Consider the following 22655-nt stretch of genomic DNA (forward strand, 5'->3'; position numbering starts at 1 on the left):
ATTAGAGCTCAACCAAACCCAAGCAATGAAAGGATAATGGCCATGTGCTATGTTCCGTCGTCTTAAAGCAGGGAAAGACTGCCTAGGGCTGTGGGGGAAGAAAGCAAGTAACTTGATGCATCTATTTGTTAGAATAATGTCTCCTGTGCATTGAGGAGAGACAATAATAACAATAGGGTCTAGTTCATCCCATTAACGTTACACTGCAATGACATATGTTCTGGGCTATATTTCCATTGTTATGCAAGGTTTTAGCTATACAGTTTCCAGCCCATCTTCCACTTTGACCTTAGTGGAAGACAGTTAGTGGGTTGTATTATAGGGGATCGGGCAGAAAAATTCATAGAGCAATTCTTTGAAAAATCCTCTTTTAGGTAGACAAAGGGAAGCCAGTGAACTGGCTCTAGGGAAGAATAATACATAGTGAGGACCTTCCATGTTGTGTATTACCTTATTTCAACTCTGTTTCTCTCATGGCCATGGTTGCAGTCCTGCAGTCTGACCTACTAGTTAGGAGTAGGTGTAACTTGGCCACTATTGAAAATGTTACTCTATTTTCCATGCTGCTGGGAAGCTTTGAAGTGCGGTTGGCTACAAATATTTAGGCGTTGACATGCCATGAGCTTTGTACGACTGCGTTAGTAGAGTTTCTATGCACCTTGGGTTTATAAATAAGTCACAGTAGTGTTTGATTGTCATAATCAATCAGGGCAGTGAGCGCAGTATGGGTCAGGTTTATAAACGTATTCCTCGTTTAAAATTGATGAGAGCAGGGAAAAGAGGATACTGCTCTACATCACTAAAAGGGAAATGGAATATCTGAGCTGAACAAGCAACAGATTTGCATCTTCTCACTCCCCGTGCCTGCTGTTTAATTTGCGTTAGCTTGCCTCGCTGGTCAAATTGCCCTTGACGGTAGTTCCTTGAATGCGAAGAGGATTTGCGAAGGTAATTAATGTAAAATTGCAGGTTGAAGGAAGGGGAGACTGGTGTAGAAGGTGGACGTTGTACACATTGCAAATCTCTTGGCATAGAGAGAACTGCAGGAATTGGGCATGACACAAAAAATATGTGCTAATAAAGCTGGAGGTGGGCTCAGACCAGAACATGGGATTCAAGCCCACCCAAACCCTGAGGAAGTTTGGCTTCATATTTGTGTGACTCAGGTCTATCTGTCTAATGGCTGAAGAGTGCCATCAAATCCAAACACCCTCAAATGCCTGGGATAGTCACATTTGGATCCAAACTTTGCATCTTGGCCCCATCTCTGCTGAAACCTAAAATTTCTGAATAGGATGGCATTCGATTGCTCTGAATATCTAATAATCTCTGCCAACGAGGATTTCTATAGGCATGGTATAGGTACTGAATGTGATTGAATGCATCATAGATTATAATTCGATGAGATACGTGCCTAGCTGAGATTGTTAAGGGAGTGAGGAAAGAGCAACTGTGGATCAAATTCTGCCTTCAGTTAAGGTCTGATCCTTGCTGAGCGGTCCTCTGAGTCGATCTTAACTCCTGCTGATCTGAGGGGGAGCAAAATTCATTCAGCATCATCCCTTTACAGAACCTTATACCTGAGAGAAACCCCATTGATTTTAATTCTGCAATTACAGCAGTATTACATGGGGTATACCTGAGAACAGAAAGTAGCCCTTTATGTTCATTTTCCCATGATCCGTACACTGGTACAGTATTTAAGGATTTTTCTGTTGACTGTTGAATACCATAAAAGGAGTTCTTGGTTTAAATTGTGATTTCTATCTCTGATACAGGATCTCTTGTGAGTCTGATGGTGGGAAGTGATTATTTTGTTATGCTTAAAAGAAATGTCAAAGGGACCTTTTCTGTTATGTAAAATCCTGGTTCTGCTTAGGTCATATGCTAGTCACCAGTTTTAACTGAAAGAGCAGCAAATAAGGAAATAAAATATCTTTGCACTTTTGTGGCATCTTTCATTGGAGGCTTTCAAAGCACTGTACAAACTTCAATTAATTCAGCCCCTGAACAGCCTTGTTGAAGTAGTCATTATGTTTAGATGGGTAAACTGAGGCACAGAGTGGTGACTATAAATGATTTGGCCAAAGTTCTAGTAAGTCAGAAAGTGAGCCCAGAAGTCTGGACACTTGTTCTATTATGCAGCACTCCCGGCTTCTCTTCTTAGTAAATGAAATGACACTGTCTCTAGTAGAAAATGTTATGTGGATAATTCAATATATTGGGGTCAGACGTGAAGAAGCAAATATATGTCTGGTCAGGTACTAGTAGCTATTTAAAATGCAAATTGTTTTCTTGATAATCTGGCTAATATCTTTAACCCAGTTTGTAAGGTAGTATGTGTTTCTATTACAGCATTTCCTTCTAAGCAAGTCATTGCCGTGTACATCATCTTGAATTCACTGTCACCTTGCATTGCATTCCACAACATGATCCAGTGTGATGTGATTGATACAGTCTGACTTGATGTCACAAAGTTCTGTCTCCCACAGGGAAACAAAAAGAGCACCGTCTTTCTGCCTATGAATATTTCAAAAATCTGCTCTCAAAGATGTGGGGTCCCTATGCCCCCCACCCCCGCCTCGCCCTTAACAGACTATCCATGAAATGAATGTTGGCATTGACTCTTCTATCATGGGGCTGAATCCTATAAGGTGCTGAGTGCGATCCAGCAAAGCATTAAGCACATGCTTAGCTGTAAGTGTGTGAGGATCATTCCCAATGATACGAATGAAGCTATGCGCAAACTGAAGTGCCTTGCTGGTTTGGGGCAAGACTGCTCAGCAGCTGGCAGAATTGAGCCTGTTATGGATCCCTGCTATGTTCTTCAGAGCCATGCTTGTTGCTTCCCCCTCAGAATGTTCTTTCCATCTCTGCGTGTCTTCCTGAAAATTATTGACTGCACTCTTGAGTGGGTAGAGATCATCGTTCTGGAAAGGGAATCATCTCTGCTCGGCTTATTTGACATAGTTTTTCTGCTCGGATAAGAATTTAGTTTATATAGATTTCAACAAATGAGGCGTACGTACAAATGGAGAACAGCAAACAATTATCTTAGTTACACTGAAAAGGGCAAATACCTGCAGCCCACAAAACACACGCGTACATGCAAATGGAGGTGTTGCCATTAATCAGTATTTACTCAGAAGTAACCACACACCGCAGTATCTAAGGTACCCCGGTTAACACTGGCTTTTTCCTAATGACCACTGTCCAGAGCTGCTCTAGTCTGATCTTTTAATAGTGATTAATTCTTGATAATTTAAGAACAAAACCCACACAATCACCTGTGGGGCCAATCTGTTCCCACTTGGTTAAATGGGTGCAGGATCGGGAAGAGAAGCAGGAAGGTCCCAATGATCAGGGTGCTAACTTGAGACCTGGGAGACCCGGGTTCAGCTAATGCCACGTCTACGCTAGAACAGCACTAGAAAGCCCCCCTGATGTAGCCAGTTTATACTGGCAAAAGAGTGCTTTTTGCTGGTAGAGTACTTGTATCAGCTCCCTGGATAACATAAGCTACACAGGCAAAACCAGTTTCTTGCTGGCATAACTGCACCTATATTAGGGCTTGTCATAAAAATCACACCCTTTACATGACATTGCCATATCCGCAAACGTTTCTAATGTGGACCTGGTCTCAATATGTGGCCCTAGGCCAGTCTCTTAATCTTTCTATGCCTCCATTCCCAAACTGTCAAATGAGGAGAACAGCACTTCCCTACCTCAGAGAGGTGGTGGGAGGATAAATGCATTAAAAGATTGTGAGGTGCTCTGGTAGTGTGGTGATAGGGAGCTGAAAAGTACAAAGAGGCAGATGTGCATTGCACTCACCTTTTTAAAACCTGGAAAAGCAAAGTATTTGAAAGATTCCTTAACCACTAGAGAAGCGCTCTCTTTCTTTCTTGGCATTTTGTATTAATCCTTCTGTAAAGTCCTCCCAGGTGATAATTAATACTTGGACGCACTACAAACAGCATCAGGGCTCATTTACAAAATAGACAATATACTGCGGGGTCATGGGACTGCACAGGCTGAGTTCATTAGTGGCACGAGCAGTCTCCTCTTTCTGCTAACGACACTGGATCTGTGTCTACACTGTCTTCTCTGCATACAGAGTATACAGGACTTTTAGGAGATACACATTGATGAAAGCTGATATTAATTGCCTTGTGGTTACATTACTGCCTGGCTGTTCTTCGTATGGTAACCTCCGCTGCAGGATGCAATTGGACCTGCATAAGAGTTTGGGAAGATTTCACTCTCTACAGGCTGATTTACAAACAGGATGATGATGATGATAAATTAATTAATACCTAGCTCTTACACAGAGCTTTTTCCTTTGCAGATCTCAAAGCACTTTACAAGGGAGATCAGTATCATTATCCCCACTTTTTACAGATGGGGAATTCGTGGCACAGGGAGATGATGTGATGGGACAAAGGTCACCTAGCAAACCAGTGGCAGAGCTAAGAAGAGAACCCAAGTCTCCTGAGTCTCAGTCCAATGCTGCCATGCTGCCTCCCTCCTACAGCTAATGGAAGTTGCGATCTTGCTGAAATACTCGAGAACCTTTGGTTTTTAGAAGTGACTTGCTTGTAACCTCAGCAGGGCATCGGGACAGCCTTTTCATCTCTTTTTGTACAGCACCTAGCACAATGAGGCCCCGATCTTGGCTGCTCTTTGGATAGTAATATAATATTAAACCACTAATAAGAATGGAAATGAGAGCTGTTCCCCATGCAACAGATGTGATTTTGCTGGTGATCATGGTGTCTGGATGATGCACTCACTGGTTCATAACTTGTTTTCTTTCCAGGGGGCAGATCTATGCAGGGTGGCACATGGACTTTTGAGCGACCTTTGAGATACCAATCAACTAAGACTCATTGATAGTTTCCCTCTCATTCCAGGGGATGGCCAGGTTGATTTTGATGAATTTATGACCATTCTTGGACCTAAGCTGGTATCTTCAGAAGGGAGAGATGGTTTTCTTGGAAATACAATAGACAGCATATTCTGGCAGGTAAGTGATCTTCTTTTTTTTTTTTTAAAGCAACATCAATGAGCAAATATCACTATCTCAAGAAACAATGAAATGGTTTGAAGCATGAAATATTTTGCTGAGATTGAACGATTGTGTAAAGGTTATTCAGTTCTGTTATGATCCACATAAGACCATACTGTATTGGTGGAATGGCTTTCTCATTCTCTGCATTTGACTGGTGAAGAAGAGAGAGAATTTGATGGTTTGTGGCTGTGTAGAACTGTGCTTTTGAATAGATTTTGATATTTTTGCAATGCTTTGTTGGGAACTTGGGTTTTGCAAGGAATATTGATTGGAATGCAAGGCAAACATCTGTGTTAAAGGGAAAATAAATTAGTTTGTCTAATGAGGCAAAGAAATAGAAATATAATCTATATGGTTGCCCATCAGGTGATCTCCCTTTAGACCTCATATTTCACTCTTCGCCATCAATGTGGTAATAGTTAGTATGCACTCCAAGCCGGCAGAACTGAGCTGAAGTTAATCAAATGTCTAGAATGCTGATCATATCCTATTGGTGCTTACGTGTGTTCTATGAGATACAATAGGTCGAACAATTTGGGATCAAAGTCTGGGGATAATGAAACGCTCTGCTTATCACAGAACAAGTAGACTGGCAGTGCCATTTGCAAGCTGCTCCTATGCTGACCCATCAACGTGCCTCAACCCTTCCCTAACAGGGTAAGCCGATAGCTCCCGTTCCATGTGAATTCAGCCCTTGGTGCTGAGACTCCTGTCTAAGGTGTCAGCCAGTGCCAAATGCTATGGGCGTTTTTGCGGTGTGGTTACCTGTAAACTTGACAACTGCATTGAGCTGTGCAGGCTTCCAAAAAGGATTGGATTTTTGTATGATGACAAGGTTATGCTGAGTTGTTATAGTAAGGATTACCCCTCCCCCAACACACACACACGTCCACCCGCAAATTTTGGAAGGGATATAAACGTTAGTGCTTCAGGACATAAGAAATCCTCTAACCATTGGGGGTTAGGTATAAACTTTCCCTATGGACATATTATTTCGTAACCGCTTCCTGCAGGGTTTCTTGCACCTTTCCCAGGCCTGCTGTTTGAGACAGGAATATTGGACAACTATATCCAGTATTTCTCTGCTACTATGGGATGACCAGTGATTTCACATAACAACTGAGTGCTTTTGGGTGGCCTACCAGCTTTTGGTCACTATCAAGCCTAGTCCTTGTGGGAACTGACAGCCTGTCTCCTGTTACTAGTTCCTGCAGACATTCAGTCTGCCATATTTGAGTGGTGTAAAAAAAATCCTTTAAAACTTGTTTATGATACATGCTGAGATGATAGGAATAAGATTGAAAGGGTTAGCTCTGTATTCCCACCGTTCATTCATCAGAGTAAGTACTCAGTGTTGATGAACCAGCAATGAATTATGACCTATCTGGGAGGGAAACAGTGTTTGAAGAAACATTAAGAAGTACCGGGACTTTGCAGAAAATCATTATTGTTCTTCTACAGCCTCCATCGAGCCCCACAGGTAAGTCACTTATCAAAGAGCTTGACTAATACAAAAGGGAAAAAGCTCTAGCATTTCGTACCAAACAGTATATGCCTGTGGCTAGCCTTGCATCATGAGCCGGAGCAGTGGAATTCTGGGTTCTATGTCTGGCACTGCTGTGGATTCTCTATTTGCCACTGACTTTAACTCTTTTGTGCTGCGGTTTACTTTGCTTATATGGTAAGGAAAGTAATAATGCTTCTCTTCCTCACAGGACTACTGTGAGAATTAATTAACAGAGTTTTGTGATTCTCAGGTGACAGATGCTATACAAGCTGTGAGAAATAGTCTGGAGGGTTATCTGTGGGCAATAAAGATTTGACTGAATTGCATGTGTGCTTCAGATTATGTAAAAAATTGTATGCAATCTTAAACCTTATAATAATTCCTAGCTCTTACATAGAGCTGCAAGCACTTTGCAAAAGAGGGCAATATCTTTATTAGATGGGGAAACTGAGGCACGGGGAGGGGCCATGACTCGCCCAGCAAAGCAATGGCAGACCCCCAATTTGAACCCACGTCTCCTGAGTTCTAGTTCATTGACGTATCCACGAGGCCGCATCTAAGCCTGGCGCGCTCACATTTTCATTTTGCATACAAAAATGTATCCCTCTTCTTTCTGAGCAGGTCAAATTTGTCTAAAATGTACCTCCGCAATTTGACTGCTTGTTCTCAGAAGAGTGAATTGGCAGAAAAATGTAGCAAAGGGCAACTCAGGGCTGCTGTGTGGCATGTTTCCTTTGCTTATTTTACCTACTCAAATATCAGAGCCTTGATTTATCAAAATATTTAAGCAGTATTTAAGTCCCATCCCTGTACAACAAAGTATTTAAGTACATGCTTAAGTTCAGTGGGCCTTAAGCACACGCTTAAAGTAATGCACATGCTGAAGTGCCTAGCTGAACTGGGTCTAAATTCACTCTCAACATCCCACTAATGCAGACTTTAAACTTTCTCGCAAAAGGGAAAGGCTTGGACATGTGTAGTGATTTTTGCATGTTGACAGTTTTGGAAAAATCCCCTCAAGTATCTAAAGAAAGTTGAGAGTAGCTGCAGCCCTGTTACGTCCATTCCAAAACTATAAGTGGGCCTAGGCAGTTGAAGGTGTTAACATAGACACTAGAAGGTTCAACTCTGTCTTATGTAGGTTGTTAGCTGAAGGCCTGGGGCACCACACCATAGAATCAGCATGTCAAGAGGCACCTCGGAGAAGTTTTTTGTATCGGGTGCGGAGGCAGAAGATACATTTTTGGCTTCCAGAAACTGCTTTGCCACGATCCATCCAATCTTTCATTCTCCAACTGTCACGATTTTGGCTTGCATGGTATTTTTGCCGAGGCCCAAGTTCCTATATTAATGGTGCTTTCATTCAGATTCTGTTCCCAGCACAGTTTAAATAATACAATGACAGAGTTAAATAATAAACAGCAGCAGAAGGAGAGAGAAATTCAAAGGAACCGGCGAGGGATGAGAGATGCGTGCTCAAATGAAATTGGGAGGGAGTTGGTGTGATACAGGAAGGCTGTTCCAGATGGCTTGAGCTGCAGAGGGGAAGGATCTTGCAACAACACTAGCAGGACTGCGGGAAGACAGAGAAAGATGCCAATGGTAGAAGAGTAGAGAGAGCACAGATGGGAACAGGGTGTGTAAGAGACAGACCTGAAATAATATAAAACTGGGGCATTCTTCCTGTTGCAAATGTTAGGTAAAGAGTAATGGACATTCAGAAAATAATTAATCTCTGCTGAGGGCTGTACAGTGGCACAGATCAGGAGAATGAAGGGTTTTTCAAATGTATGTTTCCTATTTTCCTTCCCATGTGAGCTTTGAATTGCATTATATCGGTTCCTGTCAAGGCAGCTCGCTCACTCTTTTTATACAGTAGCCAAGATCAGATCCACTCTGGAAAGAAAGGATTTCCATGCTCTTGCATGATGGTTCAAGAGGTTGTACTGTGGAGATGGGGGGAGGGTAACACTGGAAAGACTATTTCAGTTCAACGCAGTGTTGAACAATAGTATCAATAGAGCTGAGGGAATGTTAATTTCTATCGCGGTAGCTCTGTCTCTGTAAAATTTCTAGCTAGAGCTTGTACAAACAGAGTACAGTTTTGCAGAGAACGTTGTCAATTACATATTTCAATCCCTAGTTCTCCATCTCAGCGCCATTTGCTCAGACGGGGTTTTTACTGATGCTTTCTGTTTACAAGTGAATATAAAATGTAACCGTGCGTAGATGTCTTAAACTTTCCCAGAACTCGTTTTTCTTACAAACAAAAGTTATCTGATACCAGAAGATTTTTATGAGCACTTTGTTTGGGTGATTATGGTGTCTGGTTTGAAGGACAAAAGGATTTCTAGTGCAGTGTTTTCCATAGTGGGGATGGGGTGTACCTCTGGTGGGGATCAAGGATTAGCTGGAGTGGTGCAAATACACCATTCCGTTGATCACCAGAGTGTCAGGTTTTTTTTTTGTTTTTTTTTAAAGTAAGAATAAGGATAAAAATTTGGAAAGTGTCTAAGGCTGCATCTGTACTACAGCTTACATTGGCATAACCTGTGTCACTCGGGTGGAAGTAAACCACCCCCCTGAGTGACATAAGCCACACCGACATAAGCGTCAGTGTGGACAGCACTATGCTGGCGGGACAGCTTGTGCCACTCATAGAGGTGGTTTTATTTTGCCAACAGGAGAGCTTTCTCCCGTCGGCACAGAGTGTCTTCATCAGATGTTCTGCAGCGGCGTAGCACACTTAGCAAAGCACACTGATCTCCTGCATAGCAGGGCACTATGCAGCCATGGGCCATCAGACCAGCCAAGCATGTTCTGTTAACATGGGAGCTTTTGTGATGCAAGAAGGGAAGGAAGGCTGGTTCCAGCCACGTAGAGGAGAATGGATTTTCTCTTCTCACCACCAGGTGGTGATGGATGTGCCGAGGACAGGATGAGGCACAAGCCCGGTAGATTCGTGACTAGTGCTGGGTGTTTATTTTAGCGAATAGTAAATTTGCCAAAAAAAAAGAAGAAAAGAAATGCAGTTTGGGGGTGAACAAAACGCTTTGTGAATTCAGGTCGAGTTTAGCAAATAGTTTTGGCAGAATGAAAAACAGAGGGGGGGAAATTAAAAAAATAGAAATGAATCATTTTGATATTGGCATTTTCAAAATGAATTTTTTTTAAACTGAACAAATTCCTTTTATTTTTGTTTTGTTTTGTCAAGAAAAATAAACCCAAGGGAAAACATTTCAGATTTGGTTCCATACTAATTATTTTTCTGGATTTCTCAGTACCACCATCTATCATTCACTCAGCTCTATTCATGACTATATCCAGGGACTGAGGAGGCTACAACAGCTTCCAGTATTGGCCTGAGATGGCTGTGGTGATTTTTATGAGGCCAGCGGAAGGCAGGATTCTGTGTTCTGCTGGCCTCTGCAGAAAATTCGGAGGGCAAGGACCCCGATTCAGTTTCTATGTGGAGAGCAATAAGGATGCAGTGAGGAAGGGGATAGAACATCTGCATATCCACGCCCTGGCTTCTGTTGCTGACGCTTTAATGAATTTATGTGAGGAGCTGCCTGTTCATAATCTATTGTCAGTTGTCATTACTAATGGAATCAATCTCCCATGGGATAGTTCTATGCTGTATTAAACCATTCAATCAATCAGTGGTTTAACAGAATGAAATGAGGAAGGAAATATTTGGAAATCTCGTTGGCATCAACAAAAGCCAGTGCAAACTTGGGGGAGGGAGGGCAGAGACTCTGAAAGATATAAGGTGGTTGGGGAAGGGCGTTGGTTTTTTTCTAAGTCCAGTAGATAAATTTAACAAAATTTCTTCCTCTGAAGAACTGAGGAACAGTTAGTTCCTCCTCTAGTCCCTGCAGAGGAATTAATTTGGAGCCTGCACATTTTTTAGCATTGTCATAATCCCTGAGGATGTACTTTCTCTCTCTGAAAATAGTATGTAATTTAGCCAGGTAATAAACCCGGCACTTCTTCACCAGCATTGGAAAAGAGTATTTCTAAATAACGGATTTCCTTCTCCCCAGCTGGGCTGGGCTGGAGAGGGCTTGGGAGTATGTAGATTCCTGCGCATCCTTTATTTTGTTCTACTCTAATGCTGGTCTTCCCATTTCGTCTGGGATCTGGCTTAGCCAGTGCTTCATTAATTGTCTTTAGTCAGCTCCCCTTACTTTTGCAAACAGCTGCTAAACCAAGCAGTTATACCACTCCAACCCCTCAGCACAGATGCATTACACTGGTGTAGTGGTTCTCAAAGTTTTGTACTGGTGACCCCTTTCACATAGCAAGTCTGTGAGTGTGACCCCCCCCTTATAAATTAAAAACACTTTTTAATATATTTAACACCATTATAAATGCTGGAGGCAAAGCGGGGTTTCGGGTGGAGGCTGACACTTGCGACCCCTCATGCAATAACCTTGCGACCCCCAGCTTGAGAACCCCTGCACTGGTGTAATATGCTGTGAAACTGGAGTAAGCCCCATTTTACATCAGTGCAGCATATCTATACTGGGAGTTTGCAAACTGGTGTAGCTACAGTGATACAAATTTTCCAAGTATGGACTTTAGGTGGTGGTGTTTTAGTCTTTGCAGTATGGAAGCAGCCCCGTTCATTCATAGTTTTTACCGAGGACTCCAGCCAACATTTGCTGTGGTTCTAAATAATGGCAGATGCTCGAAACTGTGTAACACTAAGTTTGTGTGTCAAAGCTCCAGATGATGCACAATGTTTGGTGGTTGGCTCAGCTGTCGGAATCTTATCTGTCAGTTGACTACTGAATCAGATAGTGAGCTGTATGAGGTGGTTGGCTCATAGACCGCTGCATGTGCTGTGGTCCATGGAGGAAAGCCTACTAATGTTTGTAGGTCTAGTGCCTATGTGATGGCCACCATATTGGCGCATACTCCAGGGATTGACCCAGGAACCTCCAGAGCTAGAACCATGAGTTTCTACAGCTTAATCTAAAGAGTCTCTAGCTGGGGCTGTCCCACTCATATCTTTTGCAGATCAAGCACAGAGGCGTACCTATAACATGCACTCACCGGTGGATTACCCAAACAAGCCAACGTTTTCAAAAGTGATCTGCAATTTTGGGTGCCTCCACTTTCGGGCGCCCAGCTTGAGATGCATTGAAAGGGGGATGATTTTCATAGGGCAGGTGCTCAGAACTTTCAGACAATCAGACATTTTTATAGCGTCTCCAGTGGAGCATCCAGAATCTCAAGTCACTTTTGAAAACCTTGGTCTGCTGTTGATTAGCAGACATTACTACAGGCTTAACTGCCTGCTTGGCATGACTCCACTGCATTTCTCGACTCCTTTTCCCATTTACACAAGGTTGGTGGTGCCCAGGATTCTTCGTCACTCCTTTTAGTCCATGACACATGGACTCATGAGACTTGGAGTTCCAGTCCTCCTCTCTTCAGACTTCTCTGCTAGAGTCTTTCCATTATATCCTCAGTATTTCTTGCTGCCCTCTTCCTCCCATGCTTTCTTTGCGTGTCATTCTTCTCCCACTCTTGTCACATGTCTAGCTAACCTCAAATGTGAGTTCTCCAGCATACCTATCACCGAGAGTCCCAAGTTCATTTTCTCCCTGATTTCTTCCATGCACACTATAGCCTCCGCTTGCCTGTCATTCATCTCAGGACGCAACAAGAGACCTCTCTTTGTGGCACAGGTATCCTGCGTATAAGTGCTTTGGATAGCCTGCTGGAATATACATGAAGTTGTGCATTTGTCAGGTTCATTAATTATATGCCATCCATGAGGCTGCTGTTTGTCCTGTGACGAGTGTCTCCATCCTTTAACCCTTTCCACCACTATATAACAAATGTAAAGGCAAAGATTTCAGGAATGACTTGGCACACTTTGGGTGGCGAACTTGAGACACCTAATGGGGCCTTATTTTTAAACAGCGTCTGTCTGAAAACCAGGTCCATTTAAGCCATCTCAAATTGGGTATCCAAAACTAGAGGCATCTGAAATCACTACATTTTGAAAATCTAGGCCAAAATGCTTCTGATCAAAAGCAAGAGACTAGACCTCTGCTGTAGCCAACAATAGGGAGAAAAGACGACTTCTCAGTCCTATTGTGTTGCATAGTTGAACAGGCCTATTTATACCATTAGCCTTCTTAAAAGACACCAAAGCCTTTGTCTGAGGTATATTTAAAGCTAACAATTTATATAAAGAGGCATCTTGCATGCTGGGTCATGTTGCTTTATCAGCGTGGCAGGTGGTGATTTTGGTATTCAGCGACACACACACACACACACACACACACACACACACACACACACACACACACACACACACACACACACACACACACACACACACACACACACACACACACACACACACACACACACACACACACAGTTTTGGTCTGTGTCTGTTGTTTTTTTCCTCTCCTCCTGATGCATAAAATAGCAACTGTGCTCTGACTTCCTCAATGAGCCAGTTAACAATGAATGGAGCTGTGAGTGCCAAAAGTAAATGCACGAATTTGAATTGGCCTGGGGCTCCGTTGCTCTCTATGGGATCTGCATTGGATAGGTTCAGTGGTGGCAATTCTTTAATACATTTTGCCTGCTCTCTTGAAGTTTCTTTGCTGGGTTTGTTGGGAGAAATGTATTTTTTTTATAGATATATTCCTTATGTTAAGTTTCAAGCACAACAACAAAGGCAATGGAGGAATGCATGCAGGACTCATGCCTTCCAACTTGAGCAAAGCACAAGCAAAGTAAGCTGTCATGGGAGAAGAAGGATGGTCCTCTCATGGATTGGTAACTGGTTAAAAGATAGGAAACAAAGGGTAGGAATAAATGGTCAGTTTTCAGAATGGAGAGAGGTAAATAGTGGTGTCCCCCAGGGGTCTGTACTGAGACCAGTCCTATTCAACATATTCATAAATGATCTGGGAAATGGGGTAAACAGTGAGGTGGCAACATTTGCAGATGATAACTACCTTGAGTAGTTTTGTAAGTCCCCAGCAGATTGTGAAGAGCTACAAAGGGATCTCTCAAAACTGGGTGACTGGGCAACAAAATAGCAGATGAAATTCAATATTGATAAATGCAAAATAATGCACATTGGAAAATATAATCCCAACTATACATATAAAATGATGGGGTCTAAATTAGCTGTTATCACTCAAGAAAGAAATCTTGGAGTGATGGATAGTTCTGTGAAAACATCCACTCAATGTGCAGCATCAGTCAAAAAAGTGAACAGAATGTTGGGAATCATTAGGAAAGAGATAGTTAATAAGACAGAAAATATCATATTGCCTTTGTATAAATCCATGGTACACCCACATCTTGAATACTGCGTGCAGATGTGGTTGCCCCATCTCAAAAAAGATACATTGGAATTGGAAAAGGTTCAGAAAAGGGCAACAAAAATGATTAGGGGTATGGAACGGCTGCCTTGTGAGGAGAGATTAATAAGACTGGGACTTTTCAGCTTGGAAAAGAGATGACTAAGTGGGATATGATAGAGGTCTATAAAATCATGACTGGTGTGGAGAAAGTAAATAGGGAAGTGTTATTTACTCCTCATAACACAAGAACTAGGGGTCACCAAATGAAGTTAATAGGCACCAGGTTTAAAACAAACACAAGGAAGTATTTTTTCTCACAATGCACAGTCAACCTGTGGAACTCCTTGCCAGAAGATGATGTGAAGGCCAAGATATAATAGGATTCAAAAAAGAACTAGATAAGTTCCTGGAGGATAGGTCAATCAATGGCTATTAGCCAGGATGGGCAGGGATGGTGTCCCTAGCCTCTGTTTGCCAGAAGCTGGGAATGGGCGACAGGGGATGATCACTTGATGATTATCTGTTCTGTTTATTCCCTCTGGGGCACCTGGCATTGGCCACTGTCTGAAGACAGGATACTGAGCTAGATGGACCTTTGGTCTGACCTAGTATGGCTGTTCCTATGTTCTTTGAGCATGGGTTTTCCATAGTACTGTTCTGGCCAGAGGCTAAGCACAGACAACACACCCAAAACTCATTTAAATCAATAGGACTTGCAGATGTCCAGCACCCTTCTGGTTCAGGCCCGAAGAGCCTTTGTTTTTGATTTAGCGTCTCCAAACAGTTTCAAATAAGCTTTCTATTTTAGGTACTTATATGGCCCCCATTACCAGAGTATCTAAGCGCCAATAATCTTTAATGAATTTATTCCCCTCCCACATCACCCCTGTGAGGTAGGCCAGTGCTATTATCACCATTCTACAGAGGGGGAATTAAGGCACAGAGACATTAAGGTCTGGTCTCCACCTAAAATTTAGGGCGACCTGGCTATGTTGCTCAAGGGTGTCAAAAATTCAGCTCCTCCCCCGGCCCTCCGAGAGATGTAGTACAGACTTCTTCCAGTACAGAATTCTTCCATCAATGTAGCCACTGTCTCTTGAGGGAGTGGTTTACTACAGCAATAGAAAATCCCCTTCTGTTGCTGTAGCAAGTGTCTACACTACAGCGGTGTAGCTGCAGTGCTTGTAGTGGGGTCATAGCCTAAATGTCTTGCCTCAGGGCGCACTGGGGGTCTTTGTTAAAGCAGGGAATTGAGCTCAGATTTCCCAAGTCAGCACCCTAACCACTGGACCATCCTTCCTCTCTTCAGAGGTATCTAAGAAATGGCTTATTAGGGATTTGGAATGCTGGCAAACTTGGCTAAAGAACAAACCTTCCCTAGACCACCTTCCTTCGGTTGTTGTGGTGGTTATCAGGCTCTTGTAATATGCTTGTGTCTTTCGGTTTGCTTAACAGAACAATAACAATGCAGAAAAAACCAATTTCCTGATGAGGTATGTGAACTCTAGAGCCGATGGAAAAATGAAAATCTATTTTCACAAAGAATTGCCGAACGTTGAAGTGATTGCTCAGTATGGCAACACCGAGTCTACAGGCCCACGTCCCGCAGACCTTGCCTCAGTGTGCAGTGTAGACATACCCTAAATGGACACCCAGGTGGTAGCATTGTGGTGCCCCGGTGTGAAATCAGGATTTTCACTTGCAATCTACTGGTTAAAGCCTGATCTGAAGACGACTGAATTCAATGGAAAAGACTCCCATTGACTTTTCAAGGGACTATGGATCAGGCCCTAAATGATATCACTGGGGCATACAGTGCACAACCAATGTGTCCGCAAAACAGCAAATGTTAAACCATGTGCAGATGACTGACTTGAAGCAGTTCGCATCTGCAGATGGCAACAGGGTTTGACAATGTAAGCCATGCACCTTTACCATTCTAGCAGTGATGAGCGTAGATGCGTGTTCAACAGCTTTTCTATCGTAACACCTAGAGCTGTGCCACCCCAGTGGCACCTGCTCACCTGTCTTTGTAAAATGCCTTTATTGTTTTGGTCTGATGGGCTGACCACGCTGGCTGCTGCAAATGAGTGCTTCATAGCGCCTTGCTCTCCCTTAGGCCTCCCCCCAGCACGCAGGTGGAGTAACTGCTCTGGGTGCTGGGAATTCCCTGCAGGGAGGAAGGGGAGGAATCCTGACCCTCTTGCCCCACAGCTCATGGATAACTCTGTGGCCCTAGCATTCCCAATCATGAGACCACTATTTGATCTCAGTTGCATCCCTTCCTTCCTCCTGGGCATCTGCCCCTCTCCTTGGGCTAGGATGTTCAAAGGAGCCTCATGGAGTCAGGCACCCAGCTTCCACTGGAAGTCAATAGGATTTGGGTGTTTACCTCCCTTTGAAAAAAGCAACAGAGGGTCCTGTGGCACCTTTAAGACTAACAGAAGTATTGGGAGCATAAGCTTTCGTGGGTAAGAACCTCACTTCTTCAGATACCTCCCTTTGAAAACTCAAGTCTTTTTACTTAGAGTCCCATCAAACTTCGTTATACCACCCCTTGCATGTCATGACTTCCTCTTACGCTAGCTCTCCAGCTCTGTCCTACATGGCCTTGACAAATCACATCCTCTGATCTTGTTCAATGCCTTTCTCAGCCTCTCCACCAGTCCCTTACCAGTCTCTTCCAGGATAAGCCATAGTACAGCCCGGTTCTTCCATCACACACCTCCCTAGCAGTGAACACCATCTTTTGTTTGGATGACAGTCCATGCATCACTGGCCCTGAATTTTAGCCCATCGTTTCTGGTCCAGCTGGCACTTGAAAAAGAAAAACAAAACAGGAGCCCTGTTTTTCAAGTGTTTTTGAGATGAATCCTACAAATAGGCACTGTAGAGGTTTGAAATTGATTGTCTGGCAAGAGTAGAATAGATTACTGTCTAGTATGTTGGGGCAAAAACTATGCCCACTGTGCTGTGAACTTTGCCTCACCCACTGAAAACTCTGCACTGGCAAAGAAGAACGGGCTTAGTCCTCTCTCCTTCCAAAAAAAAAAAAAAAGTGTTGTTGCTTTGTTAAATAAAAATTTCTAGCAGAGACATGATTTACCATTTCTGAGTGGGTGGAAAGATGCTGAACGTGAAGAGAAAGCTGATGAAATGCCAGAGGTCTCTCTCTTTTAACGAATCCACTGTTATCCAAACAAAGTACCTCTCCGCCTGTCTCTCTCCCACCCCCTTCATTTTACTGTATGTGAAGTTATAAATATATTTCTGTGCCAGCAAGGGAAGAAATACGTTATGCCTTGAAATGCACAGGATTCTCTAGAATTGATTGTCTTAATGCATTTTCTAGTGGCTGGGAAAGATTCACTACTGTATATAATTGAATTCTACACGGTATTATAAAGTGGTCATTTTTTAAAAAAAGAAGTATATATAAGTCACAAGTAGGACTGAAGAAATATGTTGGAACAGATTCTAGCACCACTTACTATGGCATAAATCCAGAATAACACCATTGAAGTCAATGGAAATACTAGACATATACAAGGATATATCTGTGAATTTGATATTCTCCTTAGCCTCTGAGGATAGGACAAGAAGCAATGGGCTTAACTTGCAGCCAGAGCGGTTTAGGTTGGACATTGGGAAAAACTTCCTAACCGTAAGGGTGGTTAAGCACTGGAATAAATTGCCTAAGGAGGTTGTGGAATCTCCATCATTGGAGATTTTTAAGAGTAGGTTAGACAACAACAGTCAGGGATGGTCTAGATAATACTTAGTCCTGCCATGAGTGCAGGGGACTGGACTAGATGTCTCTAGGTCCCTTCCAGTCCTATGATTCTATGATATTAAATGATCAAAACCTTTCCTGATCTCCCTCTTTATCTATTGATATTTATGGTACTTTCTATGTGTAATTTCCCCTGTAGTGAAATGAGCAAGATATCTGTCCAAGGTTTCCATGGAGGTCTTACATTGTACATCAACAGTTCTGTCACGAGGCATGTTCATTTTTCAAGGTTTTGTACACTGAGGGCAAAGAAAGGCAGAATTCAGAAGATTCCTTATCAAATTATACCGGTTGATGAGCTCTGATATCAAGAGCAAAGCAATTAGTCTAGATATTACCAGATAGACAGTGCAATGCAGAATTGGAGATGCTAAGAAGAGACAAAAAAGAAATCTTACAAAGATTATTTCATTTCTGTTCTCTTTCAGTCATTGCTGTGTGTGTTGTTTTAGATACCTTTCCCTTGGGGACTGGATAGCTCAGGGAATTGCAAATAAGATACAGAGGGTGTCAATCCATTAGCTTTCTCCAGAGTTATCAGTCCTGCAACTTTCACCAGCCCTAAAATTCACTCAATTTATTTTTCTTTTCATCGATCTCTCTCTCTCTCCAAAGTTTAAGTGGATACATTTTAGAGGTGCAGCACTCGGGGTGGAAAAGAAATGACACAATACGTCTTAGATAGTGCCAATCTTCAATGAAGTATGTGTTGTATACCTACAGGAATTGTGGGGACTCAGTGAAGACAGAACCCAGAAATCTTAGCTCACAAAACACGGGTCTCTACCACTTGAGTTAAAAGGACAAAAGCTTTGGTATTATTAATGTTTACATATTCTTTGTGAGCTCCAGTAGGGGGTGACATAATATCACCTGCTTAGTCAGTGTGTTACAATGTGTCCCTTCCCCCGTATTAGAAATTCTTCTTTCTACCTACTGGTTCAAGCCAAACTTCCTCATCTTTTGTCATAATGCCACCTCTTTATTACTGCCTCCAATATGAAAGCTACGAACTTCTGGCTCTGAAATGCTCTTGCAGTTACTCAAATAGCTTTCAGCAAACTATGTATTTTATTCTGACATTCAAAAATGCTTGAATCCCAAGGGCAGTTTTAAGTCTAAGGGTAGAACATATAATGATCCTAGAATCAAATGATGATGTAATCCTCCAGTGAAAATACATTCACTTAGGAAGTACATGTACTGTAATTCTACAGAAAAGGAATTTATTTTCCTTAATTTTTTTTAACTCTGTAAAACACAAAAGTATATAATCAAAAGAAATGGGGAGGGTGGAATGTTTTCCTCCAAGTCTTCAATTTGTGCATAATCATTTTAAAACAAATATGTTTCATACTAGAAAATCAGTGATTTAAAAATAAAATAAAATCTGTGTGACCTAGTGGTTAGAACACTGGACTTGGAACTCAGGAGACCTGAGTTCTATATGAAGCTCTGCCACTGCTCTGCTGTATGACTTTAGGCAAGTTTCTTAGTCTCTCTCTACTTCAATTTCCCCATCTGCGAAATGGAGATAATGATACTGATGTTTGTAAAATACTCTGCAATTCACTGATGGAAAGCGCTATGTACGAGTGAGGTATTTTACCATCGTCATCTGTTTCTTTATATTCCTGAACATTCTGGGCTTGTTATAAATCCCCAGTGCTTTACTTTTGCTGGCAAATTGAAATACCCAGGGTGACATTCACCCCACACACCACTTAAATCTAGAAACAGGTGAACAGTTGATTTTTTTGGTTTGATGGCTTAACTGGAAAAATTAAATTGTTTCAGTTTGATCTGAAATTAATTTTTTTTTTAGGAAAAACTAAAACTTTAAAAAAAAAGTTGTTATGGGTCAAATGAAATATTTTGTTCAGGATTTAGGGTCGAATCCTGCAGATATTCCAGAGCACAGTGCTTCCTGTCCATGATTAGTCTGCTGAAGGAAGCACTTTGCCTGGTAATAACTGTTTACAAGATTAGGCCCCTAGGTTGGAAATGGGGATATAGGGCTTTGTGTGCAGGAGAGAGCTTGCAGGGTCCTGGCTGGTATGAGCGGGGTCAGATTGAGAATGGACGCAAAGACAGAATGAATCCACTGCCAATGTTCCCCTTAACCACCAGTATTCCTTAGTAAGCTCTTAGAACACTCTTCATCTATGTTTTCATCACAGAGTTAAACCCAACAGGGTAGATTGCATAGCAAGAAGATTTTCAGCTGATGGTTGGTGACTCCAAAGTAAATAGGTTTGAAAAACCAGATGCATTTTTTCCACATCTATATAAAGGCTGAATCTGAACAGCCTAAATCAAATCGCTGTAGTGTGTTATAGGTCTTTTGTATAGAAGGGCACAAGCCATAAAAACTTTATCTGAGGTTGGGTCTGGATTTAACCTTCCTACAGTGCCCCCTCCCCCCTACCTTCTCCACACTGCCCCCTGAAAGTTTGTGGAAGTTTGGAGTTTGTATTCTGGTTTGGACCCGTCTCTAATCTTTCATACTGCTGTGTTGCTGTGTAGAGAATAGAATGCAGCTGATGTGTTTCAAAACTAATGATTCGTTGAAATGTCAGGGTTTCTGAACCCAAGCTTGGCAAATATGAAGGGGATTTTCTCCTTCCAGCCATACTATATCTAGCAAAGATTTCTTTTTTAAATTGCTTCTCCAGTGTTACATTCCAACAGGAATCTACCAGCTGAATTGTGATCACCTGTAGAGATTTTGTGTGTCTGTAAGAAAGCAGGATACCTAGGTCAGTCAACACAGCACATCACTGTGTGTGTGAAATTTCAATCCAGGCATTGATCTGAGTCAGGATTATACATGAAATAAAAACACAGGCTCTAGCATCTGGTGGGGAAGAAAATTCATTTTACAATGTTGTACATTTAACAAGCAAATTATTATAGTGTTCCAGAGATGCGGTCAGAGGGGACAAGAACAATCTATTCTATAGATAGCGCTGCAGTTCCTCAGATGATGTAAATCAACACAGCTTCATTAGTTCAATGGAGTGATGCAGCTTTACCCCAGTTAAGAATCTGGTCTATAGATGGGGACGTTTTTTGAGGCTCTGTTGAATGCCAGCCTCTGATGAGATGTCTGGAAAGTCAGGCAGACTGAGTCTTGAAGGGAGCACTATTTTCTTGTCTGCAAACTTGAATGCACAAGTAACTACACCGCTCTCAGAGTATTTTATATTTTGTATTTATTTTTATAATGTATATACTGTGCATGTTAAAATCTCTCTCTCTAGGTGACAGGTTTATTTCTGGGTTGGGGTTGGTGGAGAGTGGGGGCCACTCCTTATATATCTTGTGTTTCTTCCTTATCTGTCATTGGCTCAAAGTGCGTTTTGAACTTTCGTTACCCTCATCTTCTCTCCATTTCTTCTGCTTGGTTGGAACACTAGCTTGCTGAGTCCTGTCTTAATTTAGGCCCCAGTTCTGCAACAACTTATACACGTATTTAACTTTGCGCACTGCAAGTTGTCTCATTTAAGCTAGCGGGTCTACTCATAGTGCATAAAGTTAAGCACATGCCTAAGGCTTTGCAGGATCAGTGCCTTAAATGTAAGCTCTCTGGGGCTGGACTTGTCTCTTTTTATACATTTGTCCACACTCCATCACATTGAGGGCCCATTTTTATTTTGGCCTCTAGAGAGTACTGTAAAGAGTAAATAATAATAATTAGAGATGATCAAAACTTTTTGTATGAAAAAGGTTGTGGGTTTTTTGTTGAAAATTTCACCCCCCTCCCCGAAACTTTTCATGATAGAATTAGTGGAGAAAATTTTGAGAATAATCGAAAATGTCTATTTTTACCAATATTTTCACAGAAATTTTGATCAATTTTTTTCTTGAAATCCTTATTAAAGTGTTTTGTTTTACCCCAAACCACGGTTTCTTACTGCAAACCAGGTGTTTGCCAAATGAAAAAAAAATGTAGGTAAAAAAACGTGGAGAATTTCATGAAAAACAGAAAATGGGTCCATTTCAAATGGCAAAATGGAAACAACATCAAAAATGTTAGTGAAATCATTTCCCCATTTTCTAACTAGTTTGAAGAAGTGTGTGCAGAGTACTTTATCAAGCTTTTCTGGCTGTTTGCAGTAGAGTCTTAAGTAATGCACCTTGTTCAGTCAGGGCATCTCAGTCACTTACGACAATTACTGAGACAAATATACCTATTGTAGCCTATTGTAATGATCATTCTTTCTATGAATGCTGTTGGTCCAACGGAGTTGGGAAATGCTCTCTTCACAAAATTCCCCTACATCCCTTTGTGTACCAGAAAACAGCTCTTTGTTTTTCTTAAAGCTTCAAGTTACTCTTCTGTTTACCCTCAGAAAAAGGGTGTTGGGGGAAAGGTCATGAGAGACTAGAATCCTGTTGTACTCTTCTCGCTTCCCGAAACAGTCTGTTCTGATTACAGTTCAAACAGCTGACTGTTGATTGCTGTACAGGAATCAAATTAGATGAGTTAAAAACCCATATCAATCACCCTCAGGCACACTTGCATATGAGACATAGAATCAAAAGCTTTATGGTAATCAAGGTAAAGTGGCTAATTAAAGTCCATTAAAATTGTCAAGTTGAAAATCCCCTCTCTCTACTTCTGCACCTTCTCAATCCTATCTGTTTGACAAACCACAGCTGACTTCATTTATTTTCTGTGGCAAAATGCGCCAGAGCCGGACGCGCTACTGAAGGCACCTAAAAGTCAAGGTATACAATTGTACTCACACCTAGATTATGGGGATACATCCAGTCCTAGAGGCGGGAGGAAAGTGAAAGTAGGAATGTTTGGATTTAAAGTTTACAAACCTTGGAACTGGTTGCAATGTAGACACTGCAATAGGTCTCAAAGGGTTTCATGTTTTCCAATATACACCTCTACCCCGGTATAACGCGGCCCGATATAACACGAAT

The 22655-nt window shown here is 41.9% G+C and overlaps 1 protein-coding gene across 2 annotated transcripts in view; it reads left to right on the forward strand.

Annotated features, from left to right (window-relative positions):
• CALN1 (calneuron 1) overlaps positions 1–22655 on the forward strand; it is a 151077-nt gene that overhangs the window by 68075 nt on the left and 60347 nt on the right. For both annotated transcript variants that reach the window (XM_065418486.1, XM_065418487.1), the window contains exon 3: positions 4914–5026. In XM_065418486.1, coding sequence (XP_065274558.1) covers positions 4914–5026 — 113 coding nt within the window. The remainder of the gene's footprint in view (positions 1–4913; positions 5027–22655) is intronic.

This window comes from Emys orbicularis, chromosome 17, assembly GCF_028017835.1.
Source record: "Emys orbicularis isolate rEmyOrb1 chromosome 17, rEmyOrb1.hap1, whole genome shotgun sequence".
Classification (NCBI taxonomy): domain Eukaryota; kingdom Metazoa; phylum Chordata; order Testudines; family Emydidae; genus Emys; species Emys orbicularis.